Source organism: Andrena cerasifolii, chromosome 9, assembly GCF_050908995.1.
Source record: "Andrena cerasifolii isolate SP2316 chromosome 9, iyAndCera1_principal, whole genome shotgun sequence".
Classification (NCBI taxonomy): domain Eukaryota; kingdom Metazoa; phylum Arthropoda; class Insecta; order Hymenoptera; family Andrenidae; genus Andrena; species Andrena cerasifolii.
Genome location: NC_135126.1, coordinates 5,800,631 through 5,827,221, shown reverse-complemented (window position 1 = coordinate 5,827,221; position 26,591 = coordinate 5,800,631). Strand labels below are relative to the sequence as shown.

Sequence of the window (26,591 nt, the reverse complement as noted above, 5' to 3'; positions counted from 1 at the left end):
GAGCGAATTTCCGAGGGAAAAGAAAGTTGCTCCCTGCGCATTCCAATTAGCTTTACCAGTGACGGACTGGGTCTAAAAATATTGGTTGACAGCAGACAAAGGGGGCCCAACAGTGCTCGGGATTTAATCTTGGCGAGGGCCGAGTTGAAGGGATAAAAAGATTTTTAATGCCAATTCGATGAAATTCGTTGGGTGATTATTTTAACAAAGTCCCTTCGTTGGGGTTGCTAACAAGGAGAGTATTTTAGGTGTCCGCCTCCGATCATTTTGATTTTTGGATATGTTATAGAGGACCGAAAAATAAGAAATACGTTTTTTTATTTTTCTCCGTTTTCATATCTGGGGAGTGAAAACTGCGTTCAAAGTTAGGGTTGAAAATCATTTTTGTGGATTTTTGAAAATCTGGTGAGTCAGTCATATTTCGCATTCAAAGAGACAAGATTCGTCCATTGACACTATTCCCCTATCTCTAATAGTTCTCGAGATATTCCACAAAAATGATTTTTCAACCCTAACTTCTGAACGCAGTTTTCACCCCCCAAATATGAAAACGGGTCAAAATAAAAAAACACGTATTTCTTATTTTTCGGTCCTCTATAACATATCCAAAAATCAAAATGATCGGAGGCGGACACCAAAAATACTCTCCTTCTAAGTAGAATTAAAATTTTCGTGCAGTAAGTATATACTTTCTAGTAATGAGGTGGAAGACGCGAGGGTAGTAATAACTTAGGCGTCTTAATAAAACTCAACAAAGAATATGGTTTATTTATCGATGTAACACCAAAAACTTCTTTAGATTAAAAAATGTTGAGCGGACGAAAAGCACAACCGCTCAAGACGCTTGCTTGAAACCGAATGCAAAAATAGGGAAAAACCCCGAGTCCTGAGACAGGGGAGGTTTCGTCGCCTGTCAAAGTCCAAAGGCCACGAAACCTTCGGTTGAACTTTGTTACCCTACCTGGTCTTCTGCTTCTCTCGAAGTCCAGCGCTACGCAGGCTACAGTAATTAGAGCGCTTAAGGGGGCCCACTTGTCGTCTGACAAGCTGACACCCTGGCCAGTCCGCCACTTGTACTCCGCGCTCGCGCGGAGTTTCATTAAAATTCGAACTTTCGGGTCTCTGCCGCGCACTCGTCGATGGGATGAATGGCAGCCGAACGCGGGAACGTGAGAAATACTACGGCACACGACCCAGTGCGAGCCTCTGCTCCTTATTTTCCCACGTTTTTGTCAAGGTCGTTGTTCCGACGCCCGCGGCATGTTTACTTTAACGGCTGGACGAGTTTGACCCAGTTCCCTATTTCTCTTCCACTCGCACTCCGCGTACGCGTGGTCAGCGGAACGGGAGAAGTCCGTGGGATTAGCCGGGCGTTAAAGTAAACACGTTTCGAGCGGCGGACAAGGACGCTAAAAAAAAAAAAAAAAAAAAAAAAGAAAGAAACGTGGGAAAATAAACACGCGAGCCCCGGTTAGGGTCGTAAGGAGTGTTGTGTCTCGCTCCTTGCACCTCTTGCTCCCCTCCCCCGTCGATCCCATTGAAGAATCCACGGAGCCTGAGCGCGGTGACTCGGCGCTATCTCCGCGGCGCTTCTTCGCGATAAATCGGCCGTCGGGTGCCCCGTCGGTCAACGGGGCAGCGGATTATTTTATTGGTTGCGATCTTTACGGGGGACCAGTGCTTCTTCGGGGAAGAAAGGGCACTCGGCAGCCCTGTGCCTCGCGTCTCCCCTCCTGTACGCTTTAGCGGCCACTTTTAATTTCGTTTTATTTTTATTTTGCCTTTGTTGTAGTGTTTGTTTTGTGTTTGTTATTTTGCAGAACCATTTATCAGTGCCTGTTAACTCTAGGTTCCTTCACACGTGTAAGGTTAGTAGCGATTACGAAGATCTCTCTCTCTCTCTCTCTCTCTCTCTTTCACGCTTAATAGCGACCAACGCGACTACACCCGACACGGCTCCCACTTACGATTCTCTATTCTTTACTCGATCTCTATTCTGTTCTCCCCCATTGATCGTTTCGCTTATTATACCATAGTACCGAGCTTGTGGAACGCGTTGGTAGTTTAGTGTACACGCCAGAGTGGATGTCACGGTTTACCACGTCCCGGCGCGCTGCCGAGAAGGTGCAGAAGTTAATTCCCACTTCTCGAATTCGGTAACCAAAAGAAAAAGGGTTTACCACTAAAAGTCCCTTAGGGGCCAGAGAACTTGGAACCCTTCGCTTCCTCCGAGTAGCCGCGAAAAGGGAAGTCGGGCCCCATCTCTTGGACGATCCCCCGCTCGTTTCGCGACCCGTGGTAAACCGCTACCGTCACTACTGAACGTTGCGAATCGGCGTAGAGATCGATCGCGCGAGCCCGCCGCGCGCGGCTACGGTAGCCACTCGGGCCGGCTACGCGAACGAAAGAAAAAAACGGGCGAGTAGCCGACAGACGGCCGACCGATCGTTAATAGCGATGGCTGTGAAACAGGGTGTGGCGCTGGAAAACAGCACAAGTACTTCGCAACAGGATCTTCAGGGCTATTCGCAACAACCGGTGCCACCGCCGCCGCCGACGGCCACGTCCCACAGTCCGGCTGGCCACTACATTTATCAGCAACCGCACAGCCCCGTGCCGCCACAGAGTCCAGTTAGTATACCACCTTACTTTCCTCCGACTGATCTATGGAACGCTTACGAGTTCCCAATTATCCAAGGTAAAACGATTCGACGCCCGTTTCAATCCTCCCCATCAAACATTCACGGTCCTCAGCCACTGCCGAGCCAACTAGGTACACCACCATACTCGTTAAATGTTAAAACTGTACGCGCGATACGGAGCTCGAGGTAGATCGGTGCTTCCCAACCTTTCTCGAGTCGAGACGCGCTTTTATAATATTTAAATAACACGGGACGTAATTTAATATGTAAAGAAAACGCATTGTAAATAGGTGATTCAGAGTTTAATTCTAATAAGTGCTAGAAATCGCCAAATAAAAATAACCGTGGCACTTCGCGAACAGGTTGGGAATCGCTGATAAGGGAACATCCCGACCCCGGAAATTCAAAGAATTCTGAAACTTTGCGAATATGTAGGGAATTTCCTCCTGATTACAACGGAATTTTTGTTCGCTGCCCAAATTCACTCTAACGGGGTGTAATTGACCCCTGAAAATCCGGCTATTTCCCGATTTTCTGTTATAACTCGTGAACTGTAAAATATTTTTTTACCAAATGATAGATCTAATTAAAAGAAGTAACTTTTGTCTCGAAACTTATTTTCTATCTCTTAAAGTTCCCGAGTTATAACACAAAACCTGAAAATAGCCGAATCTTCAGGGGTTAATTTCACCCCCTTCGAGTGAATTTGGGCAGCAAACAAAAGTTGCGTTGTAACCAGGAGGAAATCCCCTACATGCTCACAAAGTTTCAGAATTTTTTGAATTTTCTGGTTCGGGATCATCCCTTGTGAGTCAGATAATCCCTGGCGTGAAATTTTCCCCGATCCTGCCGAGTATCGCCGCGCGAATTCGAAGAAACGCGAGCCCTCGTGCCGGGATAAGTGATTTAGACCGCCCCGAGGGCTAATTGGTCGGCGGTCGCGTGCCCGGAAGAGGGTAGCGATGAGAGGGCATCGCGTGACCGCGCAAGAATTCTTTCGCCCCGAAGACCAGCCGATACCACCGTCTGAACCGTTGGCGTGTTTCCTCGCAGAAGTCGTCGCAGCAGCAACCGCAGCAACAGCAGCTGAATTCGTTAGGCTCGTACAGGTCCTCGCAGCAGGTGAACAGGCCGTCGCCCCAATCCTCGCCTAGTTTAACGGTCCAAGTAAGTACTACCATACGTACGTTTATCATTCCCTCATCAATCTCCCACGAATCTCTGGCTCTCAAGCACAATGTACGGCAGCCTCTCGTCGCTTGCCCAGCAACCGCTCGGTGTACACTGTCCCACGGGTATCGTTCCATAGATTAAGCAGTCTTAAAGGCTTAGAAAATCGCTCTTCACAGAGTTCGATGCCCTCGACGGCAGTAAGAAGAGCCTGGAGCCTTCGACTCGGACAGATCGCCGTGACTAACGCGACGGACACGTTTTCTGGTTGCAGGGCAGCCCGTTGAGCTACAGCAACAACCCATCGGCGCCTCCTAGTCCCACCGGCCATCCGGGCCCGCCGAACTTGACGTCGGACGGCCTCGACCAGAACAGCTACTTCCTGAACCAGGCGCAGGCGGCGGCCCTTCAGCAGGACTTCGAGCAGTTCACGATGGTTAGTAGAGCGTCCTCTTTCCGGCCGCATCGCGCTTCAGACGCGTTCTCCTGACGATACCCTGGCGACGATCCAACGATGCGTTCGGTTTATCTCGTGCCCAGATTCCTCGCGCACGGTCCACTCGATCGTTTCGTTCGCTGGCCACCGAACGTCCCCCCGAACCTCGAAGGTCCCTACCACCCTTCGCGCTCCACATCCACGCCCCTTTCGCTTCAGCTGCGCCTGGCGCGTAAACGGCACCCTCGTTTGCATCGAACGCGGCGCGCTCCACGCGCCCGTTTCTTCCCACTGAATTCGCTGACCGTCCCGTCTCTTATTTAGGGAATAAACTAAATTTTAGAAAGTCCAGGAATCCGCTACCCTCCAGAAATCGGATTCCAGATTTTCAAATCTTCAGTTTCTAGTCAAAGCTTCAAATCAAGGAAATTAAACTAAATCAATCAAATTACTAAATTTCACCACCCCCCACTTTAGGGAATAAACTAAATTTTAGAAAGTCCAGGAATCCGCTACCCTCCAGAAATCGGATTCCAGATTTTCAAATCTTCAGTTTCTAGTCAAAGCTTCAAATCAAGGAAATTAAACTAAATCAATCAAATTACTAAATTTCACCACCCCCCACTTTAGGGAATAAACTAAATTTTAGAAAGTCCAGGAATCCGCTACCCTCCAGAAATCGGATTCCAGATTTTCAAATCTTCAGTTTCTAGTCAAAGCTTCAAATCAAGGAAATTAAACTAAATCAATCAAATTACTAAATTCGACCACCCCCCACTTCAGGGAATAAACTAAATTTTAGAAAGTCTAGGAATCCGCTACCCTCCAGAAATCGGATTCCAGATTTTCAAATTTTCAGTTACTAGTCAAAGCTTCAAATCAAGGAAATTAAACTAAATCAATCAAGTTACTAAATTCGACCACCCCCACTTCAGGGAATAAACTAAATTTTAGAAAGTCTAGGAATCCGCTACTCTCCAGAAATCGGATTCCAGATTTTCAAATTTTCAGTTACTAGTCAAAGCTTCAAATCAAGGAAATTAAACTAAATCAATCAAGTTACTAAATTCGACCACCCCCACTTCAGGGAATAAACTAAATTTTAGAAAGTCTAGGAATCCGCTTCCCTCCAGAAATCGGATTGTCTTCCACGTGGAGCCAGTGCTCCGGGCATTCCGGACGTTCCTGAATACCACCGGCGTTAGCTCGACGAAGTTGCTCGGTGGACGTATCGTTGCCCGGTGAACCACGGCCTCCCATTTCTTTCTGACACATCTTCGTCGACGGTGGCCGACCTTCGCGCAGCAAAATGCACGATGCAGTATGAATTATTCCGCGCGTACCGGTCGGCATGAATTATTCCGTGGCCGAGCGTGCGTCCCCGGTCAGCCCGGCACTCGGTTTGGCCAGCGAGCATCCCGCCGTTGAAAAACGTCGCGGATCGTGCGAGCCAACGATGATCGGCCCCGTGAGCCGTCGGCGTCGTGGCCAACGGGTATCGTCCGGCATCCTTCGCCATCACCGGCGATTAATCGTCCTTGTTTGAGAACGGCTCGCGGTCGCTTGGCTCGCTTCTCCGTGTTCGGCCGCCGTACGTTCGCCGACCTCGGAATCCTTCTCTGCGTTCCAGAGCCACATGGAGGAACACCTTCGAGCCTGAACTTTGTTTCCGCCGCTCCTGCATGCGTTCGCAACTGTTCCTTTACAGCGGAGCCTGCCTCTCGTCGCGCTCGTTGCTCGCGAAACGATCTCTCGTTCCGTCTCCTCGCGAGCAACGGCAATACCATCGATGCGCATACGCTCGAAACACGCGCTTCTCTATTTTCCTTTCTTCTACTTCTTTGTCTGTTTCTTTTTTTGTTCGAAAAAAAAAAAAAAGAAGAAGAAGCGAAAGCACTTGCTCGTTTCTTACAACGTGTCCGTGTGCTCCGCTCGAAACCCTTAATGTCTCGTCCAGCGATACACTGAAATGTTAAGCCTTGATGTTTATCTGTTGCCCGCATCCGTCAGGATTGGCCGAAATTCGCGCAGCAGCTCATGGAACTTGGTTGCACCTGGACCACGCAGATTGAGGTGAAATAACGCCCTTTAGCAAACTATATCAACCTCGTTTACGTTCTTTTCACACACACACACACCCCTACCCCCCCCCCTTTTAATTAGAGCTTCCGCCCTTCATTCCGATCTCTTCGACGCGACGCCAGAGTCGCCCAGGTATATACATCGAACGGACACGAAACTCGGATTGATCGGCGCGTTATCGATAACAGCAAGGTTCCAGGAATACGCCGTGGGGTTTTGATCGGGGGGGAATGACTGGGGGGTTAGTAGTCGATAAAGCGCCAAGCGAGGAGCTCGAGCAAAGTTGCAGATACGATTCTTCAATATGGGAGATGCAGAATGGTTACTCCTTTTCGACAGTGGCGGATTTAAGGGAAATGTTCCGAGGGGCCCATTTCTGGGGGAAAATGAAGCAGTAGTAATGAAGGGGATTCGCACAGAATTGTTCGGAACGTAACATAAGTTGATAAAAAACGGATTAACAAATAATAAAACAGAAAAGAATGTAGTGTTTGGATAAAGTCATAATTCTTCTCTTTTTTTTTTTTTTGAAGATGCGGCCCAAGCGGCAACTGCTCACCAGTTGCCCGTTAAATTCGCCACTGCTTTTCGAGCAATCACTTCTACGTTTCGTGAGTTCCTTTTGGCACCAGGGAAATCAAGGAGTAGACTGTTTCGTTAATTCGTGTTCGATCACTGTTTAAATGCACTTCTAGTCGAGAAATGACGCAGTTAACGAATCGAGCGGCTGGGTGAGCTATCGGCCAGGGTGAAAAAAACGAGCGCTCGGGGGCGAAGGGGAACGTTGAGAAATCAATCCTAATAAAGAAGCCTCGAACGTATCCTCGTGGAAAAGTAAGCGAGTAAAAGCACTCGCGGCTCGATCCGACCCTCCTTTTGCTTTCGAACCTACCCGACCATCGTCTTCGATTCGTTCTCGCACGGAGTCCCTCGTGCCTGAAGCGAGGATGGGAGCAGAGCTCGCGCGAGGGTAATCAGCGCGGTGTAATTAACGCGAGATCGAGGACCACATCGCCCTTTCCCGCTGTTCCCTCGTTCTTTCCTACCGAGGAGCGCTCGTCAGCGAGCCCTCCCACGACCACGATCCACGATTCAGTCGTTTTTATTTCGTCCCCTGTTTTTCTCGCTTCAGATGGACACGCCTGTGCAGACCAACACGATGGGCTCGTACATCGGCTCGCCGAATCACACCACGAATTACACGCAGGTGGGTCTCCGTAGCTGACGACGGTTGCTCGACGCGCCGGCAACCTTTCTCCAGAATCGCGCGACTCGGTATCCAATTCGACTTACAATTAGAATAGTTAGAGTCCTTGACCGTCTCGTAGCTCAGGACTTACCGTATTACGCTGAGTCGCCGTAGAATGATCATTTAAATAGCTCCTCCCGGCAACAGGGAACGGCTGACGAGCCGATCGATTCGCACAAGAAGAATGCGAAGAGCTGTTACCTCTGATACAAGTACATGCCGAGAATATTTCTGAGAACGGTAACGTTCGGTAGGAAAGCGAGCAGGATACCGTCGCGTTGCTTCTGTTGCGCCGTGCCGCAGTAATCGAACCTCGAAAAGAACGCCACCCCGTGTGCGCCGACCCGGCGGATATGTTTAGAAAGAAAAAGACGGCGGTCATGCGAGCGTCGCGCTTTATTCGGCCGAATTTCCTTGCAGAACGACGTGATAAATGTCGGAGGTGAATTGGGCAGCGGAGACGCCGGTTATTTCAGCACCAGCCCGCAAATGGCATATCAGCCTACGACGACGTCCACCGCCACCACCACCACGCAACAGCTCACGCCGCAAACGCCCAACACCCCGACGATCATCCTCACTGGTGGGTCTTCCGTAAAATTCAAACTGTTCCCCCTCCGCCGACGGCTGTTAGCGAAACGCCGGCGCCCTGTAACGCAGCAACGAAACGGCAGCGCGTTGCCCCGAACAACGGGGGCAGAAAGATTGCTAGCCAGCGAATCGTAGATTACTCTAAATTGTCTAGGAGAAGATTAGCGAGATATTTGTTAGCCGGTGCACGTGCTCTGGTAGGGGAAAGGTATCGATTAAATCTCCATTAAGGCCGTTCGGTCGGAAGGCCCTGGATTAAGGAGAGATTCCACCTAATTCCAGGTCGGAAATTTAAAGTTTTTAAATTGCAATCTTATAAGAGGGGCCTGCAAAGTGTTTTCAGCTTGAGCTCAGCCTTGTTTCTGTGCGCCTCACGCATTTCCCACTAGCTAATAGTCGAAGACACTTCCCTAGTTAGATTCGTAGAAGCTCGCGGTGACGTTGAGTCTCTGGGAATCCCGTGGAGGCTCGAAGTGGCGTTAAAGTGGTCTTTCCACTGTAACATTTGGAATTTCTTTCATCAAAAAAAGAATGTGTTTACTAGATTGAAATTTTTTTCTTTATTTATTAATACGTGTTTTGACAACACAACGATATGCTTTGTAAACAAAAAAGATGCCTCGAGTGCGCGGTCGATTTTAGAGAAACAAAAAATATGACACAAATCCGTTTGCATTCTCAAATACTTTGTTTTTGCAAGGTTATCGACAAATGCTGTAATTTTGAAGAGAATCGGTGAAACTAAATTTTTCACCTGTCCGTTTTGACGTGGAATAGCTCATTAACGAGTGGATAAATCCTCGACCCAGCAAAACCATTCTTTTTGTGGCAAAAAGCTGTTCCAAGGAACGGCAACTTCCTAGGGCGTTACAGTAGAACGAGCCCTTAAGGGGGTAGACACGGGTAATGCAGCGCGCTGTATACCGACACAATCTGGCCCGAAACATGGGTTCGGGATTTTTCGTTTTTCGTCCTTATATGAGCAGATTTTGGGCTGGGCGAGGTCTCATTCGAAAGAGGAAGGTTCAATGCGGAGCGCTGTGCTCATGGTTCAACGAGATTGTGTTGATATGTAATAATATCAGTATCCAAAGTAAAGCAAAAGTCGACAAAATATACCCGCAGAATCCAAGCATTTTTAGGTCACTAAAAGTGTTTTGTGACTCAAACGGTGAGCAGAGCGCTCCGCATTGAATCTTCTTTTTTCGAATGAGATCTCTCCCAGGCCAAAATCTGCTCATATAAGAACGAAAAACAAAAAATCGTGACTACATTCCCAAATCAGAGTTCCGCCATATTAGCGATAATACATAGCAAGTATTTTACAACTTTAAGCCGATGCCTTTGAAGCTGAAATTTAGTATACCTCTTTCCACTTCATGTTCTCCTGATATATTGGCCAAAATCTGGCGAAAATTTTCAGAATGCACAAAATTGGGCTTTGTAACAGGAGAACATGCCGTTGAAAGAGATGGCACAAAGTAACGTCTCCGGAGAGCAAATCAAAGAGCGAGAAGTGGCGCAGATGTTTCGAGACAGTGACTGTTCTGAAATTTAGTATACCTCTTTCCAGTTCATGTTCTCCTCATATATTGGCCAAAATCTGGCGAAAAATTTCAGAGTGCACAAAATTGGGCTTTATAACAGGAGAACATGCCGTCGAAAGAGATGGCACAAAGTAATGTCTCCGGAGAGCAAATTAAAGAGCGAGAAGTGGCGCAGATGTTTCGAGACAGTGACTGTTTAACGAAGAGACGCAGAATTTTGGAGCGCCTCTTATTTGCAACTTTAAGGCAAATGATTCGTTTTTTTTCAGTTTCTTTAATTCCTATGATGTTTTGCTGTACGTATAAACATTGAAGATCGCATAAAACACTTATTTCATGAAGCAATTCGACGTATAAGTTACTCTGACACGGAAAAAACGACGAAAAAATCGGTTTTTAATTTTTTTAACTGCGACGCACCGAATTGAAAAATCTGAAAAAAATTCAGGACAATATTAACAATCATACGTACTTACAGTAAAAATATAATTATAGTGCCAAGCCTGCTTCGATACACAATCGGCATTTTTCAGCATTTTTTGGCGTTTTTTATTTTTCACAGCTTGGTTTTTCAATTTAAAAATCTGAAAAAAATTCAGGACAATATTAACAATCATACGTACTTACAGTAAAAATATAATTATAGTGCCAAGCCTGCTTCGATACACAATCGGCATTTTTCAGCATTTTTTAGCGTTTTTTATTTTTCACAGCTTGGTTTTTCAATTTAAAAATCTGAAAAAAATTCAGGACAATATTAACAATCATACGTACTTACAGTAAAAATATAATTATAGTGCCAAGCCTGCTTCGATACATAATCGGCATTTTTCAGCATTTTTTGGCGTTTTTTATTTTTCACAGCTTGGTTTTTCAATTTAAAAATCTGAAAAAAATTCAGGACAATATTAACAATCATACGTACTTACAGTAAAAATATAATTATAGTGCCAAGCCTGCTTCGATACACAATCCGCATTTCTCAGCATTTTTTGGCGTTTTTTATTTTTCACAGCTTGGTTTTTCAATTTAAAAATCTGAAACAATTCTCTAATATGTGCCCTGATAACAGAAATGCCTCTGATTTTTTTCAAAATTTTTCATCCCCTAGTATAGGAGAAATTCGGCAAAAACCTGATTTCCTATTTTTGCCCTTTACTACCCTCCGGGTGGAGATACGAAGTTCAAAATTGCCACAAATGTTTCTTTTTTAATAAGCTTTTGAATGATTCATCGTGAGTCGAATTCGGTTCAAGGGAACATTTGACCATCTTAACCGGCTATTCCCTTTTGTATACCTCTTTCCACTTCATGTTCTCCTGATATATTGGCCAAAATCTGGCAAAAATTTTCAGAATGCACAAAATTGGGCTTTGTAACAGGAGAACATGATGTGGAAAGAGGTGGCACAAAGTAATGTCTCCGGAGAGAGAATCGAGGATGCCTTCGAAGCTGAAATTCAGAATACCTCCTTTCGCTTCATGTTCTCCTGATACCTGGGCCAAAATCTGGCAAAAATTTTCAGAATGCTCAAAATTGGGCTTTGTAACAGGAGAACATGATGTCGAAAGAGGTGGCACTAAGTAACGTCTTCGGAGAGAGAATCGAGGATGCCTTCGAAGCTGAAATTCAGAATACCTCTCTTCGCTTCATGTTCTCCTGATACCTGGGCCAAAATCTGGCAAAAATTTTCAGAATGCACAAAATTGGGCTTTGTAACAGGAGAACATGATGTGGAAAGAGGTGGCACAAAGTAATGTCTCCGGAGAGAGAATCGAGGATGCCTTCGAAGCTGAAATTCAGAATACCTCTCTTCGCTTCATGTTCTCCTGATACCTGGGCCAAAGTCTGGCAAAAATTTTCAGAATGCACAAAATTGGGCTTCGTAACAGGATAACATGATGTCGAAAGAGGTGGCACTAAGTAACGTCTTCGGAGAGAGAATCGAGGATGCCTTCGAAGCTGAAATTCAGAATACCTCTCTTCGCTTCATGTTCTCCTGATACCTGGGCCAAAATCTGGCAAAAATTTTCAGAATGCACAAAATTGGGCTTTGTAACAGGAGAACATGATGTGGAAAGAGGTGGCACAAAGTAATGTCTCCGGAGAGAGAATCGAGGATGCCTTCGAAGCTGAAATTCAGAATACCTCTCTTCGCTTCATGTTCTCCTGATACCTGGGCCAAAATCTGGCAAAAATTTTCAGAATGCACAAAATTGGGCTTTGTAACAGGAGAACATGATGTCGAAAGAGGTGGCACAAAGTAATGTCTCCGGAGAGAGAATCGAGGATGCCTTCGAAGCTGAAATTCAGAATACCTCTCTTCGCTTCATGTTCTCCTGATACCTGGGCCAAAATCTGGCAAAAATTTTCAGAATGCACAAAATTGGGCTTTGTAACAGGAGAACATGATGTGGAAAGAGGTGGCACAAAGTAACGTCTTCGGAGAGAGAATCGAGGATGCCTTCGAAGCTGAAATTCAGAATACCTCTCTTCGCTTCATGTTCTCCTGATACCTGGGCCAAAATCTGGCAAAAATTTTCAGAATGCTCAAAATTGGGCTTTGTAACAGGAGAACATGATGTCGAAAGAGGTGGCACTAAGTAACGTCTTCGGAGAGAGAATCGAGGATGCCTTCGAAGCTGAAATTCAGAATACCTCTCTTCGCTTCATGTTCTCCTGATACCTGGGCCAAAATCTGGCAAAAATTTTCAGAATGCACAAAATTGGGCTTTGTAACAGGAGAACATGATGTGGAAAGAGGTGGCACAAAGTAATGTCTCCGGAGAGAGAATCGAGGATGCCTTCGAAGCTGAAATTCAGAATACCTCTCTTCGCTTCATGTTCTCCTGATACCTGGGCCAAAATCTGGCAAAAATTTTCAGAATGCACAAAATTGGGCTTTGTAACAGGAGAACATGATGTCGAAAGAGGTGGCACTAAGTAACGTCTTCGGAGAGAGAATCGAGGATGCCTTCGAAGCTGAAATTCAGAATACCTCTCTTCGCTTCATGTTCTCCTGATACCTGGGCCAAAATCTGGCCAAAGTTTTCAGAATGCACAAAATTGGGCTTTGTAACAGGAGAACATGATGTCGAAAGAGGTGGCACTAAGTAACGTCTTCGGAGAGAGAATCGAGGATGCCTTCGAAGCTGAAATTCAGAATATCTCCTTTCGCTTCATGTTCTCCTGATACCTGGGCCAAAATCTGGCAAAAATTTTCAGACTGCACAAAATTGGGCTATGTACTAGGAGAACATGATGTCGAAAGAGGTGGCACTAAGTAACGTCTTCGGAGAGAGAATCGAGGATGCCTTCGAAGCTGAAATTCAGAATACCTCTCTTCGCTTCATGTTCTCCTGATACCTGGGCCAAAATCTAGCAAAAATTTTCAGAATGCTCAAAATTGGGCTTTGTAACAGGAGAACATGATGTGGAAAGAGGTGGCACAAAGTAATGTCTCCGGAGAGAGAATCGAGGATGCCTTCGAAGCTGAAATTCAGAATACCTCTCTTCGCTTCATGTTCTCCTGATACCTGGGCCAAAATCTGGCAAAAATTTTCAGAATGCACAAAATTGGGCTTTGTAACAGGAGAACATGATGTGGAAAGAGGTGGCACAAAGTAATGTCTCCGGAGAGAGAATCGAGGATGCCTTCGAAGCTGAAATTCAGAATACCTCTCTTCGCTTCATGTTCTCGTGATACCTGGGCCAAAATCTAGCAAAAATTTTCAGAATGCTCAAAATTGGGCTTTGTAACAGGAGAACATGATGTCGAAAGAGGTGGCACTAAGTAACGTCTTCGGAGAGAGAATCGAGGATGCCTTCGAAGCTGAAATTCAGAATACCTCTCTTCGCTTCATGTTCTCCTGATACCTGGGCCAAAATCTGGCAAAAATTTTCAGAATGCACAAAATTGGGCTTTGTAACAGGAGAACATGATGTCGAAAGAGGTGGCACTAAGTAACGTCTTCGGAGAGAGAATCGAGGATGCCTTCGAAGCTGAAATTCAGAATACCTCTCTTCGCTTCATGTTCTCCTGATACCTGGGCCAAAATCTAGCAAAAATTTTCAGAATGCTCAAAATTGGGCTTTGTAACAGGAGAACATGATGTGGAAAGAGGTGGCACAAAGTAATGTCTCCGGAGAGAGAATCGAGGATGCCTTCGAAGCTGAAATTCAGAATACCTCTCTTCGCTTCATGTTCTCCTGATACCTGGGCCAAAATCTGGCAAAAATTTTCAGAATGCACAAAATTGGGCTTTGTAACAGGAGAACATGATGTGGAAAGAGGTGGCACAAAGTAATGTCTCCGGAGAGAGAATCGAGGATGCCTTCGAAGCTGAAATTCAGAATACCTCTCTTCGTTTCATGTTCTCCTGATACCTGGGCCAAAATCTGGCAAAAATTTTCAGAATGCACAAAATTGGGCTTTGTAACAGGAGAACATGATGTCGAAAGAGGTGGCACAAAGTAATGTCTCCGGAGAGAGAATCGAGGATGCCTTCGAAGCTGAAATTCAGAATACCTCTCTTCGCTTCATGTTCTCCTGATACCTGGGCCAAAATCTGGCAAAAGTTTTCAGAATGCACAAAATTGGGCTTTGTAACAGGAGAACATGATGTCGAAAGAGGTGGCACTAAGTAACGTCTTCGGAGAGAGAATCGAGGATGCCTTCGAAGCTGAAATTCAGAATACCTCTCTTCGCTTCATGTTCTCCTGATACCTGGGCCAAAATCTGGCCAAAGTTTTCAGAATGCACAAAATTGGGCTTTGTAACAGGAGAACATGATGTCGAAAGAGGTGGCACTAAGTAACGTCTTCGGAGAGAGAATCGAGGATGCCTTCGAAGCTGAAATTCAGAATATCTCCTTTCGCTTCATGTTCTCCTGATACCTGGGCCAAAATCTGGCAAAAATTTTCAGACTGCACAAAATTGGGCTATGTACTAGGAGAACATGATGTCGAAAGAGGTGGCACTAAGTAACGTCTTCGGAGAGAGAATCGAGGATGCCTTCGAAGCTGAAATTCAGAATACCTCTCTTCGCTTCATGTTCTCCTGATACCTGGGCCAAAATCTAGCAAAAATTTTCAGAATGCTCAAAATTGGGCTTTGTAACAGGAGAACATGATGTGGAAAGAGGTGGCACAAAGTAATGTCTCCGGAGAGAGAATCGAGGATGCCTTCGAAGCTGAAATTCAGAATACCTCTCTTCGCTTCATGTTCTCCTGATACCTGGGCCAAAATCTGGCAAAAATTTTCAGAATGCACAAAATTGGGCTTTGTAACAGGAGAACATGATGTGGAAAGAGGTGGCACAAAGTAATGTCTCCGGAGAGAGAATCGAGGATGCCTTCGAAGCTGAAATTCAGAATACCTCTCTTCGCTTCATGTTCTCGTGATACCTGGGCCAAAATCTAGCAAAAATTTTCAGAATGCTCAAAATTGGGCTTTGTAACAGGAGAACATGATGTCGAAAGAGGTGGCACTAAGTAACGTCTTCGGAGAGAGAATCGAGGATGCCTTCGAAGCTGAAATTCAGAATACCTCTCTTCGCTTCATGTTCTCCTGATACCTGGGCCAAAATCTGGCAAAAATTTTCAGAATGCACAAAATTGGGCTTTGTAACAGGAGAACATGATGTCGAAAGAGGTGGCACTAAGTAACGTCTTCGGAGAGAGAATCGAGGATGCCTTCGAAGCTGAAATTCAGAATACCTCTCTTCGCTTCATGTTCTCCTGATACCTGGGCCAAAATCTAGCAAAAATTTTCAGAATGCTCAAAATTGGGCTTTGTAACAGGAGAACATGATGTGGAAAGAGGTGGCACAAAGTAATGTCTCCGGAGAGAGAATCGAGGATGCCTTCGAAGCTGAAATTCAGAATACCTCTCTTCGCTTCATGTTCTCCTGATACCTGGGCCAAAATCTGGCAAAAATTTTCAGAATGCACAAAATTGGGCTTTGTAACAGGAGAACATGATGTGGAAAGAGGTGGCACAAAGTAATGTCTCCGGAGAGAGAATCGAGGATGCCTTCGAAGCTGAAATTCAGAATACCTCTCTTCGTTTCATGTTCTCCTGATACCTGGGCCAAAATCTGGCAAAAATTTTCAGAATGCACAAAATTGGGCTTTGTAACAGGAGAACATGATGTCGAAAGAGGTGGCACAAAGTAATGTCTCCGGAGAGAGAATCGAGGATGCCTTCGAAGCTGAAATTCAGAATACCTCTCTTCGCTTCATGTTCTCGTGATACCTGGGCCAAAATCTAGCAAAAATTTTCAGAATGCTCAAAATTGGGCTTTGTAACAGGAGAACATGATGTCGAAAGAGGTGGCACTAAGTAACGTCTTCGGAGAGAGAATCGAGGATGCCTTCGAAGCTGAAATTCAGAATACCTCTCTTCGCTTCATGTTCTCCTGATACCTGGGCCAAAATCTAGCAAAAATTTTCAGAATGCTCAAAATTGGGATTTGTAACAGGAGAACATGATGTGGAAAGAGGTGGCACAAAGTAATGTCTCCGGAGAGAGAATCGAGGATGCCTTCGAAGCTGAAATTCAGAATACCTCTCTTCGCTTCATGTTCTCCTGATACCTGGGCCAAAATCTGGCAAAAGTTTTCAGAATGCACAAAATTGGGCTTTGTAACAGGAGAACATGATGTCGAAAGAGGTGGCACTAAGTAACGTCTTCGGAGAGAGAATCGAGGATGCCTTCGAAGCTGAAATTCAGAATACCTCCTTTCGCTTCATGTTCTCCTGATACCTGGGCCAAAATCTGGCAAAAGTTTTCAGAATGCACAAAATTGGGCTTTGTAACAGGAGAACATGATGTGGAAAGAGGTGGCACAAAGTAATGTCTCCGGAGAGAGAATCGAGGATGCCTTCGAAGCTGAAATTCAGAATACCTCTCTTCGCTTCATGTTCTCCTGATACCTGGGCCAAAATCTAGCAAAAATTTTCAGAATGCTCAAAATTGGGATTTGTAACAGGAGAACATGATGTGGAAAGAGGTGGCACAAAGTAATGTCTCCGGAGAGAGAATCGAGGATGCCTTCGAAGCTGAAATTCAGAATACCTCTCTTCGCTTCATGTTCTCCTGATACCTGGGCCAAAATCTGGCAAAAGTTTTCAGAATGCACAAAATTGGGCTTTGTAACAGGAGAACATGATGTCGAAAGAGGTGGCACTAAGTAACGTCTTCGGAGAGAGAATCGAGGATGCCTTCGAAGCTGAAATTCAGAATACCTCCTTTCGCTTCATGTTCTCCTGATACCTGGGCCAAAATCTGGCAAAAGTTTTCAGAATGCACAAAATTGGGCTTTGTAACAGGAGAACATGATGTGGAAAGAGGTGGCACAAAGTAATGTCTCCGGAGAGCAAATTTAAGAGCGAGAAGTGGCGCAGATGTTTCTAGACAGTGACTGTTTAACGAAGAGACGCAGAACTTTGGAGCGCCTCTTATTTGCAACTTTAAGGCGATGCCTTTGAAGCTGAAATTTAGTATACCTCTTTCCACTTCATGTTCTCCTGATATATTGGCCAAAATCTGGCGAAAATTTTCAGAATGCTATTGTAACCAAGTACAGAGGAGGACATACTATACTGAATGATATTATATAAAATTGAATGAAAGGAATAATACTGGAAATAATCTCACTTCAATATTATATTTATTTTTAAAGTAACAGGAATAAAAAAGTAATTCGCGGTAGATATAGGAAGACTTTCTTTCCTTATTCAGAATAGAATACAGAAATAGCAAACAGCTCCCTCTCGCGTTCACCGGGTAATCGTCGATCTATCGGTGTTACCATTTCTGTGCAGAAAAAAATCGAGAATCGGGGGAATCTAATCGCTTTGCTTCGCAGACTTCTCGGTGGCGGACGACCTGACGAACCCCGAGCTGGTGAAGGACCTAGGGACGGCGATGATGGGCGACTTCGACGCGGACCTGTTCCCATCGGACGACGCCCTGAGGCAGGGCCTCGACCCCATCGACGTGGATGGTCTCCAAATGCTCACCGACCCGACCATGGTCATATCCGATCCCAGCGCCGAGGCCCACTTTAGGCTAGATCGACTTTAAGGCGAGAGAGAACATTTTACTCATTTGCGATTACGCGCTGACTATATTACGTAGGAGAATACAAATTCTTGTCTGTCCTGGTGTCGCGACTTTATTCTTGGGACACCGCGACAAATGGGACGGAGCCTGTTCGCCTGGTCGCTCGCCGCGCCTCCCAGCGGCAACCGGTCGCTCGTTCCTCGACTCGCTCTCCCCCCGAATATCTCGTGTATTAGCCTATCGATCGCGTGCAGGGGACGCGGCAGAGCGAACGAGAGCGGCCCCGGAGGTGCCGTTCTCCTCCTTGCCTTGGGACTCGCGTCCGGCGATCGACGATCAACGGCTGTCCCGTTCGTGATAAACCGTTAATCGAGGATTAAGTAATACAAATCTTTATTAACCCTTTTTTTATTTTATACTACTTTGTACATTGTATCATGTATGATCTCTAAGAAGCACAAAACAAAATGTCTACTGATTTATACATGCTTTTGTCATATACGATCCTAGTGAGGTAAAGATCTACCGTTTAGGTGAAATTAACGTTTAGAGAGGGAAAGCGAAACAGTTGTGGCTCGGACATGCTCCTTAAAACGGGGTATACTTAAAGCTCTGGGGTGGGGAGAGGGGGAGGGGGATGAGAATATCGAAGGCGACATACGCGTGAAGGCGTAGGACTCGAGAGAGGAGGGAGACACGCCTTCCGACGGGTAGGTCGCCGGAAGTTGAGCATTCCAACTACTCTTTGCCCTTTCCCTCGTCGCGTGCTTTCGCTCGGCCTTCGAACGGGTCGGGTTCGAAGAGAGTTCGTCCGATCGGTGCCGAATGTCCCCGGTTCCGTCTCGTCTCCTCGGAGAAGTCGCTCGCAGACGGTAATGTAACGCGAGAACGGGGGAGAGATGAAGCGCGACGACGAGCGTACACCTTCGCCCGTACTCCCTCGGCGGTCGTCAATTGTTTTTTGAAAGTAATACGCTGTACTTCGTATACACGTTGACGTAATTAATCAAGTTAGAGCGTAACTCGATTAAAGAGTAATGTATAAAGGTGGGCTGCGCGGAAGAGAGGGCACGACGCTTATAATCTGTATACAACAGTGTACCTACGTAGTGGTAATCGACCTTTTTCGAACGCCAAGCAGGACTCGTTACTCTTAAGCGTAGACAAGAAGACGGGGCAGGCACGTTGGAAGGACTTGGGCCGCGCGTGCGACTCATCGGAGCCTCTCACGCGGATAGGCTTTTAATTCCCCGAGATTTGTTACGTTCAGCCGAGAACGGGGGCGAGATTTTAACGCTAGAGATCGTTACTGTGATGTTTTATTATGCCCGTTGACGGATGTACAAAGCGAATAGTATGCAGGCTGTTTCGGAACTGCAGATGCGAACTCGGTACTAAGGTAATTCAGTTGATTTTGTAATCGAAACAGACCAATAGGCGGCCGCGGTTTTAGCTTGCCGGTTAAGTTCGCACTCGCAGCTCCGAAGGAGCCTGTACACGACCGGCTCGTGGGTAATCGCTCTGTCGCCACGCCTCGGAACGATTTCCGAATGCTTGCTGGGCCACGGTCATGCGTGTAGATTCTACGGAATCGATTGAGTAATTCGAACGAGCGCTCGACCGGTCGCCCGGGACGTTGGCTGTCCAAAGTTTTTAATAGCGTTCCGATGGATTGAATTTTATAGAGTTGACGCTTGTTGTTGAGAGTTTCACAAAGTTTATGCCTCGCCTTGTTTCCGCGCTGCGTCGTTCGACGGTTTCGAACGGCGTGTGCCGAGCGCACTGCCTGCTGTGCCCCCCCTGGCACGAAATCCGATCGTTTCAAAGGTGGGCAGGCGCGAGCGTCCGAAAATTTCGAGGACACCCGTAGACACACGTAGGACATTTCAAAGTCCGCCGCGGCAATCTTCTGACTCGCTCGTGCGAACTTCTGTACCGGGTTGTCGGCGGGAATGAAATTGAGCTGCGACAGAAACAGAAATCGTTTAAGGAATGAATGGATGATAACAGCGAGGCAATCGTTGGAATGTGAAGCGTGTCTAGGTGAATAGAAGCAGAAGGAACTCGAGGGGTCGTCTGGTTAGATCGTTAGATCGTTAGATCGTACTCTCTTCCCTCCAGGTCCGTTCGTGTTCCCCTCGCGGAAGTCTCGTGGCGCGCGAGACGGTGCCAAAGCGCGTAGATATTCGTCGCTCGTAGATTCGTAAGATCGCGCGATTCGCCCGCAATGTAAGCGACAACGCGACACGATCCCCCGACGATCGTCCGAACGTGTGAGCCGCCCTAGATAACGAGCTCGTGACGTCAATTTTTCTCATCGGGGAGAGGGCCACCGCCCCTTCGTGGCCGCTCCCCATTTTGTAAATTCGTAGTACTTAAGCTCGCTGGCCGTGGGTGAACGCCACTCTGCTGCGGTGGGTCGCGGTGTGTGACTGGGGAACAGGATCACGCCCGAAGCCGCGACGTTCGAGGTGCGATTGGAAGCGACGCCGCGCGCGCGAACATCGAGAAACGGGAGAAAAGTGGCGACTGTAATCGAGCGGGATGGAACTTATGGGATCGGTGTCGTGTCCTCGCGAAGATTGCATCCAGGAGCGAGCAAATTTGTAAAGCGGGATCTCCTCGAAATTGCAAGGTCGGAAATCGGAGCCTCGATGTCGCAGAGAACTCACGCACCGCTCTATTCCGAGCTTCCGGTTTCGAGGGGATCGACAAACGACCAAAGCATCACGGAGAAAATCCGTCATTTCGAGCGTAAGCGTTAGATAGCACTTCGGAAAGTCGAGAGTCATCACCATTCGTATCCACGACGTTGCACAAGATTCTCTGCGAAATTCTACACATTCTTTCTCTCTCTCTCTCTCTCTCTCTCTCACACACACACATACACACACACACACACTCTCTCGATCCCGATTTCTCCTCTTTCTTCTCTCGATATACATACATACGCGCACTAATGCATACGATGAAGTAAGCCGCAACCGCACTCTTCCTTGCTCTCTGTCTCTCCCTCTCTCCCAAACATGTACACGCGAGCACGCTCTTTCTGCGCCGAGAGAAAGAGAGCGGCCAAAGAGGCGTTAACGAGCAGAAAAAGGGAAACGGAAGGACACAGGTAGCGGGGAAAGGGTTGCTCGTCCCGACCACGATCGATCGCTCGCATCGAACGCGGCGGGAGTTCAAGGGACGACGGAAGGGAGGAAAGGAAACGTTGTAATATTTGTATATAGCCATGTTACATCGTGGTAAAGAAATTACCTATATTATTATAAATATCACGCATACGTATATATGTATATACACATATACACACGTCTAACGTATATGTGTATGCACATACATAGAAATATATATATATATATATATATATACATATATATATATATATAAATATTAAGTCTGTAATGCCGTTACGTTGTTGTACCATAATTATTGTGAACACCATTTCTCAGACATCGATTTTTTTAAATAAAATGAAAGTCTCTATCGACATACACCGAGCAAGTACCAAGTAGAGTGTCCGTCGTATGATCCACCGTGTCGAACGGAAGTCCGATTTCCACTATGGCCCGCGGCTTTCTGCCCGCCCCGTCCTCGTCTCGCTTCGCATTGCCTCGTGCTTCCTCGAGGCTTGCTACGCCGACGAGTAATTGTCACCCAACGATTTCATCTCTCCGCGATTACACGCGGTAGCTTCTCCTCCGCGGATCACTCGCGAGAGCGATACGATGCGAGACGAGGCTGGCTGGCGACTTTTGTAACGATCGGTGCCTGAACGTTTCACCAACGAGCCTTCCTGTCAGACTGATGTTCACCCCTGATCCACGTAACTAATCGCGACACGACCAATTCGCGCGCGGCTATTGCCAGTTCTCGCCGCGCCAAGTCAGTCTGCGAACGACACAGTAGTGGCTCCATTAAAGCGAACGAATCGTTTCTTATTTGCCATTCTCTTGCTGCGACCGATTCCACGTAAGGCTACGTTCCACCGATGTATGAATCCTCCGGTTGAGAACTCGAGGCGATGGCAATAGAGCGAGAAACGTGTCGTTCGCTTGGATTCATCCACGATAAGTAACACCCACGAGCCTCGAGATCGTGGAACGGGTAAATCGGCGTCGAAGTCTCGCGATTTAGCTTTTTGTAGCGAGACTTGGACCTCGATGGGGCGACCCCTTGGGCTGAGAACTCTGCGTGTTCTGGACACACACATACACACACACACACACACACACACACACAGCGGATGTCGACGCGACGCCACCCACCGGAAAATGAGAAGCTGAGAAAACAGAGCAAAACAGAACGTCACCTTCGGCACTTCTCGCACGGCACCGTGGTCCTTCTGCCCGTCAATGTGTAAATAATTGTTTCATATTGTTGTAAAGTAGAGAACGCGGTGCATAAGAGGAGATTTACAGTAGGGGACGGCAGGGCTCGCTTGTGCCGCGAACAAACAAGACAAACTCTCCTTCCCCCGTAATGTAAGCGCACAAAAGAGGGTTAACGATCTATGTGTCTTCTTCGTGTTTAATCGTATCTTTGTTATTAAATCTTGAACGTCTACGAATGCGTCTCTTTGTATTTGCCTAGCTGTCACCTGTCACTCTTTCTGTTCTCTCCTCTAGCTGCGCGGATAGTCCGACGAAACCCAGCGAACCTCGCCGAGAGGAAAGAAGAAAGTATTCGCCACTTGGAAAAGAATATTAGAGCACAGACGAGGTACAGGGTACACCAAACAGTGTCAATTTTTTAGGGGAAAATGATAGAAGTAAAAGTTATGTAGAATACGATCCTCTATAAGCTCGCGAAGTTTGAATGAGCTACTACTTATGGAATTGTGTGGCGTAAATTCCCATAAAATGTTAGGTCTATCTTATACCTCGTCTGTGACTCACCTGCTGGAGCTTTACTCGTTTATCACCAGTATCTCTTATCATCATACATCGTCTTCTACAACGTTTTCTTTTAGGAAGCTACAGGACACCGCGACGAATCCAGGTCTCTCGAGTTAGAGAAGCTTACGATACTCTCTTACTCCAAGCAGAAAGTTGAAGCTGGAACTGTACAATCAGCGACAGATCACGTACCGACCGCTAGGATCAATATTCCTCCGCGTAGGCATCAACTCTACAGTTAATTACATCTACATATGGCTTATTAACACCGTCCATTCAGGGACTTCTATATCTTCATGCCCCATGTGTAAAAACTGATGGGAAGCTGGCGTCCCTTCTATCGCGACGGTAGATGTTGGAAGCTGGAGGCCGAAGGACCCTCTTGATCCTTTTAAATCGAGCCAGGGCCACGCCAGGTTCCGCATTCAGGCCACCAAAAGCTTCCCCATACTCAGTCGCCAGTGGGCCAAGTTCCTCTGCGTTCGCTGTCAACGAAGCCACAGAGCCAGACTTCCTTTCCGCCAGGGAGCTCTGTTCTGCTATTTCTTTCTCGTCCTCTGTCACCCTCGGCAATGATTTAGGCTGCTGGTAGAAGGAGGTGACAATTATTCTGGCGCCAGATCGAACGCCGTCGTACAAACACTCCGTATAATATACCTCAATCTTTTACCTTTCCACCGCTAAAGTCCCCGCGCAAGTTCGAGTTGGAAGCAGCATCAGGGTGAGTGTTCCGCAGCCTTGCGTCATCTGGGGTCAACGCGGAGTCCTTCGACCTCCTCCTTCTCTTCTTCCTCGAGCTGCGATCGCGTCTCACCAAAAACACTTCGCGCGGTTTGGAAGCTGCTCTTGGAAACAGAGCGGCCTGCTCGATTTTCGGGGCTCGTCTCTTCACCCCTCGACTCGGCTTCTTATCGACAGTCAAGCTTCTTTCAGCAGCGCTTCGAAGCTTCTCCTGGCTATTGTCGTCCTGCCTCTTCCTACGCCTTATCAATCGTTTCTCAGCGCTGCTGCTCAACCGAGCCTTCTCAGAATCCTTCAAGGACCTCTTGGATAAGTCCTCGCTCTTCTCCGCCGCCTCGGCCTCCAACGCCTGCTCCTGTTCCTCCTCCTCCTGATCAAGCAGCTCCTCGAACTTGGCGTTGTTCTCCTCGATGTCCTTGATCCGCTGAGTGTCCGCGATCTCGCGTTTGATCTGCTCCTTGATCGAGTCGATCTTCCGCTGGATCTGCTCCTCCACGCGCTTCTCGTAGTCCGCGTCAGACTGCTCCCTCGTCGCTTCAGAGTTACCAGCACCCTCGAGCTTGCCAGCGTCTTCGGAAGCCTTAGTTTCAGCCCCATTCACCGTAGCGCCGAGTTTCGCTGCCTCTGGATTCGGTGCCTCGACGACCTTCGGCTCGTCCAGCTTGGGACTCGCTTCTAAGCCAGTCGCCTTTTTATCACTTGACAGGCTCACGTCCTCCAGCGCTTTCTTGTCCACCTTTGCGCCCTGACCATCTTCCTTCAGAGACACCGCATTTTCATTTCTTTCGAACCCTGGCTGATCGTTCAGCGGCGTCTTCGAGCTAACTGTCTCTTGCTCGCAGCTCACTTTGGCCTCTTCCTTCTCCTGCTTCTCAGCAACGTTCCTCTTCGACTGATCCGCCAGCTCATCATTTCCCACTTTGCTCGCCTGATCCTCAGCCACCGGCGCATCCTTCTTTGCATCCTGCAAAGGTGCTTCTGCGTCCTTCGCTGGATCGCTCGCAGCCTCGACGTTCTCCTCTTCCGGGGTTCCCTTCTCGTGCTGCCTCTTCACCCTGGCGTCCCCGTGATCCTTCTTCTTCTCCACCTCTTCGTCCAAGGATCCTCGCTCGTCCAGGGCTGCGGTGTCCTCTGCGACCCCAGCAGCCTCGTCGTTCACCTCCTCGTAGTCCTCTGCCCCAGAAATGCCCCGCTTCACGACGTCCTTCGCCTCGAAGTCGTCGTACAAGCTGGACCTCTCTTCCTGGTCGATGAACCCCTCGGAATCCTCTCCGACGCGAAATTCCCCGCTCTTGTACTTGCTTTCCTTGCTTCCAGCTGCTGTGTCCTCCTCCGCCTCGTCCGCATACTCGGACCGGTCAACCGAGGCCTCGTAGTCGGCGGAATCTTTGCTGAGGAGCTTCGCACGGTCTTTGGAAGCACGGTCGCTTCTTGAAGAAGCTTTGCTGGCCTTGTTGGACGCTGAGCGCTTCTGGTCGCTCTTCGCAGCTTGGCCGGACCCTTTCGAGTTGCTCCTCTTCAGGTTCTCTCGCTTCACACGCACTCGTTTGTCCAGCTCCTCGGAGGGGTCGGAGAGCTTGCCGGTGTCTGTTCCAGGGCTGGGCTTGCAGCCACTTACAACTTTTCTCTGGTCCTTGGGGTCCCGGAAGATTCCTTCGATGGACGGGTCTGGATCACTGCGTTGTTCCTCCGCGAAATCGTTACTAATTTCCACGTTACTGCAAGCATGCAACGTCCCGCGTAAAGTATGCAGAAAGAAACACATCGCGGGAAAACATTGGGCTCCGAAATGATATAGCATTCGAGCATCCTTGCCCACTGTAGGAAGAGACAAGTACCGAACCCTTAGCTAAAGTTCAAGAGGGGTGACAAGAAAACTTCCTGCACGGTTACGAACCCCTTTAGAAACCCTTGAAAAATTCAGAGACTTAGAGAATCTAAAGCTCCTGTTGGAGGAACGGGAGGAGGAAAATGCCCTTGTCAGTACCTGGAGGTGTCTTTGAGGAAATCTGGGGCGCAGTAGGACGCGAGTGGATGAAGCAGGATGGACAGGGCTAGAATGTACGCGCGGCTGAACCGAAATCGCTCGTTCATGGTGTCACAGAAGGGCCATCTTTCTGTGAACGGACGTGCAGAGCTACTTTCATGGTTTGTTGGTGTTTCGAAGGTAAGGCCTTATTGAGCGACGTTGGTGCCGCTTGAATGAGGCACCGAACGATCGAGCTACGTCGAGAAAAATACTTTTGTTCTGGTCGACGGCTCGTAGCCATGGAAATGGTCTTTTTAATTGCTGTAATTTTACGATACTGTACCAAACCATCGTCAAAGTACAGGAGAATATAGACTGTATTAGAACCGTTTTAAAGAAAATACTGGGCCCCGGGCGATGGGAGGATTCGAACCCGCGATCTTGCGCACCCTCTGCGTACAGGTCAGCCGCCTAACCAACTCTACCGAAACCGGTCCTCCCTCTTATGGGGGTTTCTGATCCCATATATCTGGGTGTATAGGGAGGGTCTTGGAACTTGGACTTACGGAATTAGTTGGGGTTACAGAAAATAATCTCTTTATTATCGCAAGTTGAGCTACGTGCGATTGCACACCGTATGTATACAAAGATTATAATCGAGTAATGTTCGATAATTCCACGGTTCGGCGTAGTTTCGCTTGATAGTGCTCGGTTCCTTGGCCAATTAGTATAAAATACCGTGTTACAGTGGTTGAACCAGTCGAGTTCGTTTGGAGCAAACGCGGTGACATACTTGCTAAGGTTCACAAATACTTTATACAGCGACAATAATTGCGGCGCTGATAGCAGCTAGTGGTATGATAGAGAAATATTTACAGCGATGCATAATCCTTTTCACTCGAAGTTACGTAAATCCAGTATACATACACGAGTTATCCTCAGCTTTGCTCCGATATGAGTGACGATACGTGCAGAGTGTGAATTCGTCTCATCGTCTACTTTAAATCTACCAGAACCAAGAAACAGAAAAATAAATCGTGACTCTCCTTAGTCCACGGAGCTCGAATTATTCACGTGATTCGCGAACAGCCCTTGGTCTCGTGAGAATTGCAACAAAAGAGATTCCTACTTGCGGGTAACTCATACTATTCTACTGGAGAAAAAAGAAACCGAGGCAATCTATGATTTATCTTGC

The 26,591-nt window shown here is 47.2% G+C and overlaps 2 protein-coding genes across 12 annotated transcripts in view; one reads left to right on the top strand and one right to left on the bottom strand.

Annotated features, from left to right (window-relative positions):
- Crtc (CREB-regulated transcription coactivator) overlaps window positions 1–22,354 on the top strand; it is a 59,901-nt gene extending 37,547 nt beyond the window's left edge. For 5 of the 8 annotated variants that reach the window (XM_076819973.1, XM_076819980.1, XM_076819975.1 and 2 more), the window contains 8 exons: window positions 1,821–1,868; window positions 2,473–2,631; window positions 3,696–3,809; window positions 4,087–4,248; window positions 6,259–6,321; window positions 7,463–7,537; window positions 8,000–8,162; window positions 17,589–22,354. In XM_076819973.1, coding sequence (XP_076676088.1) covers window positions 1,821–1,868; window positions 2,473–2,631; window positions 3,696–3,809; window positions 4,087–4,248; window positions 6,259–6,321; window positions 7,463–7,537; window positions 8,000–8,162; window positions 17,589–17,806 — 1,002 coding nt within the window. In that variant the 3' untranslated portion in view covers window positions 17,807–22,354. The remainder of the gene's footprint in view (window positions 1–1,820; window positions 1,869–2,472; window positions 2,632–3,695; window positions 3,810–4,086; window positions 4,249–6,258; window positions 6,322–7,462; window positions 7,538–7,999; window positions 8,163–17,588) is intronic. The other 3 variants (XM_076819978.1, XM_076819976.1, XM_076819977.1) reach the window with 3 other exon arrangements.
- Window positions 22,355–22,485: 131 nt separating this feature from the next.
- Window positions 22,486–26,569, bottom strand: LOC143373085 (uncharacterized). 4 transcript variants are annotated; one of them, XM_076819966.1, is made up of 2 exons: window positions 23,357–26,569; window positions 22,486–23,271 (listed from the first exon to the last, which is right to left on the bottom strand). In XM_076819966.1, the coding sequence occupies exons 1-2, from the start codon at window positions 25,226–25,228 to the stop codon at window positions 22,981–22,983; spliced, it is 2,163 nt and encodes a 720-aa protein (XP_076676081.1). In that variant the 5' UTR covers window positions 25,229–26,569; the 3' UTR covers window positions 22,486–22,980. The 4 variants fall into 4 exon arrangements, with proteins under 4 accessions (XP_076676081.1, XP_076676082.1, XP_076676084.1 ...); XM_076819967.1 differs by having other exon boundaries at window positions 22,486–23,268; XM_076819969.1 differs by having other exon boundaries at window positions 23,130–23,268; window positions 23,344–26,569.
- Between the last annotated feature and the right edge of the window lie 22 nt (window positions 26,570–26,591).

Coding starts and splice junctions, on each gene's coding strand:
- LOC143373085 (XM_076819966.1), bottom strand. CDS start 25,228: ATGCTATATCATTTCGGAGCCCAATGTTTTCCCGCGATGTGTTTCTTT. Junction 23,272..23,356: donor GGGACTTTAGCGGTGGAAAG/GTAAAAGATTGA, acceptor TCCTTCTACCAG/CAGCCTAAATCATTGCCGAG.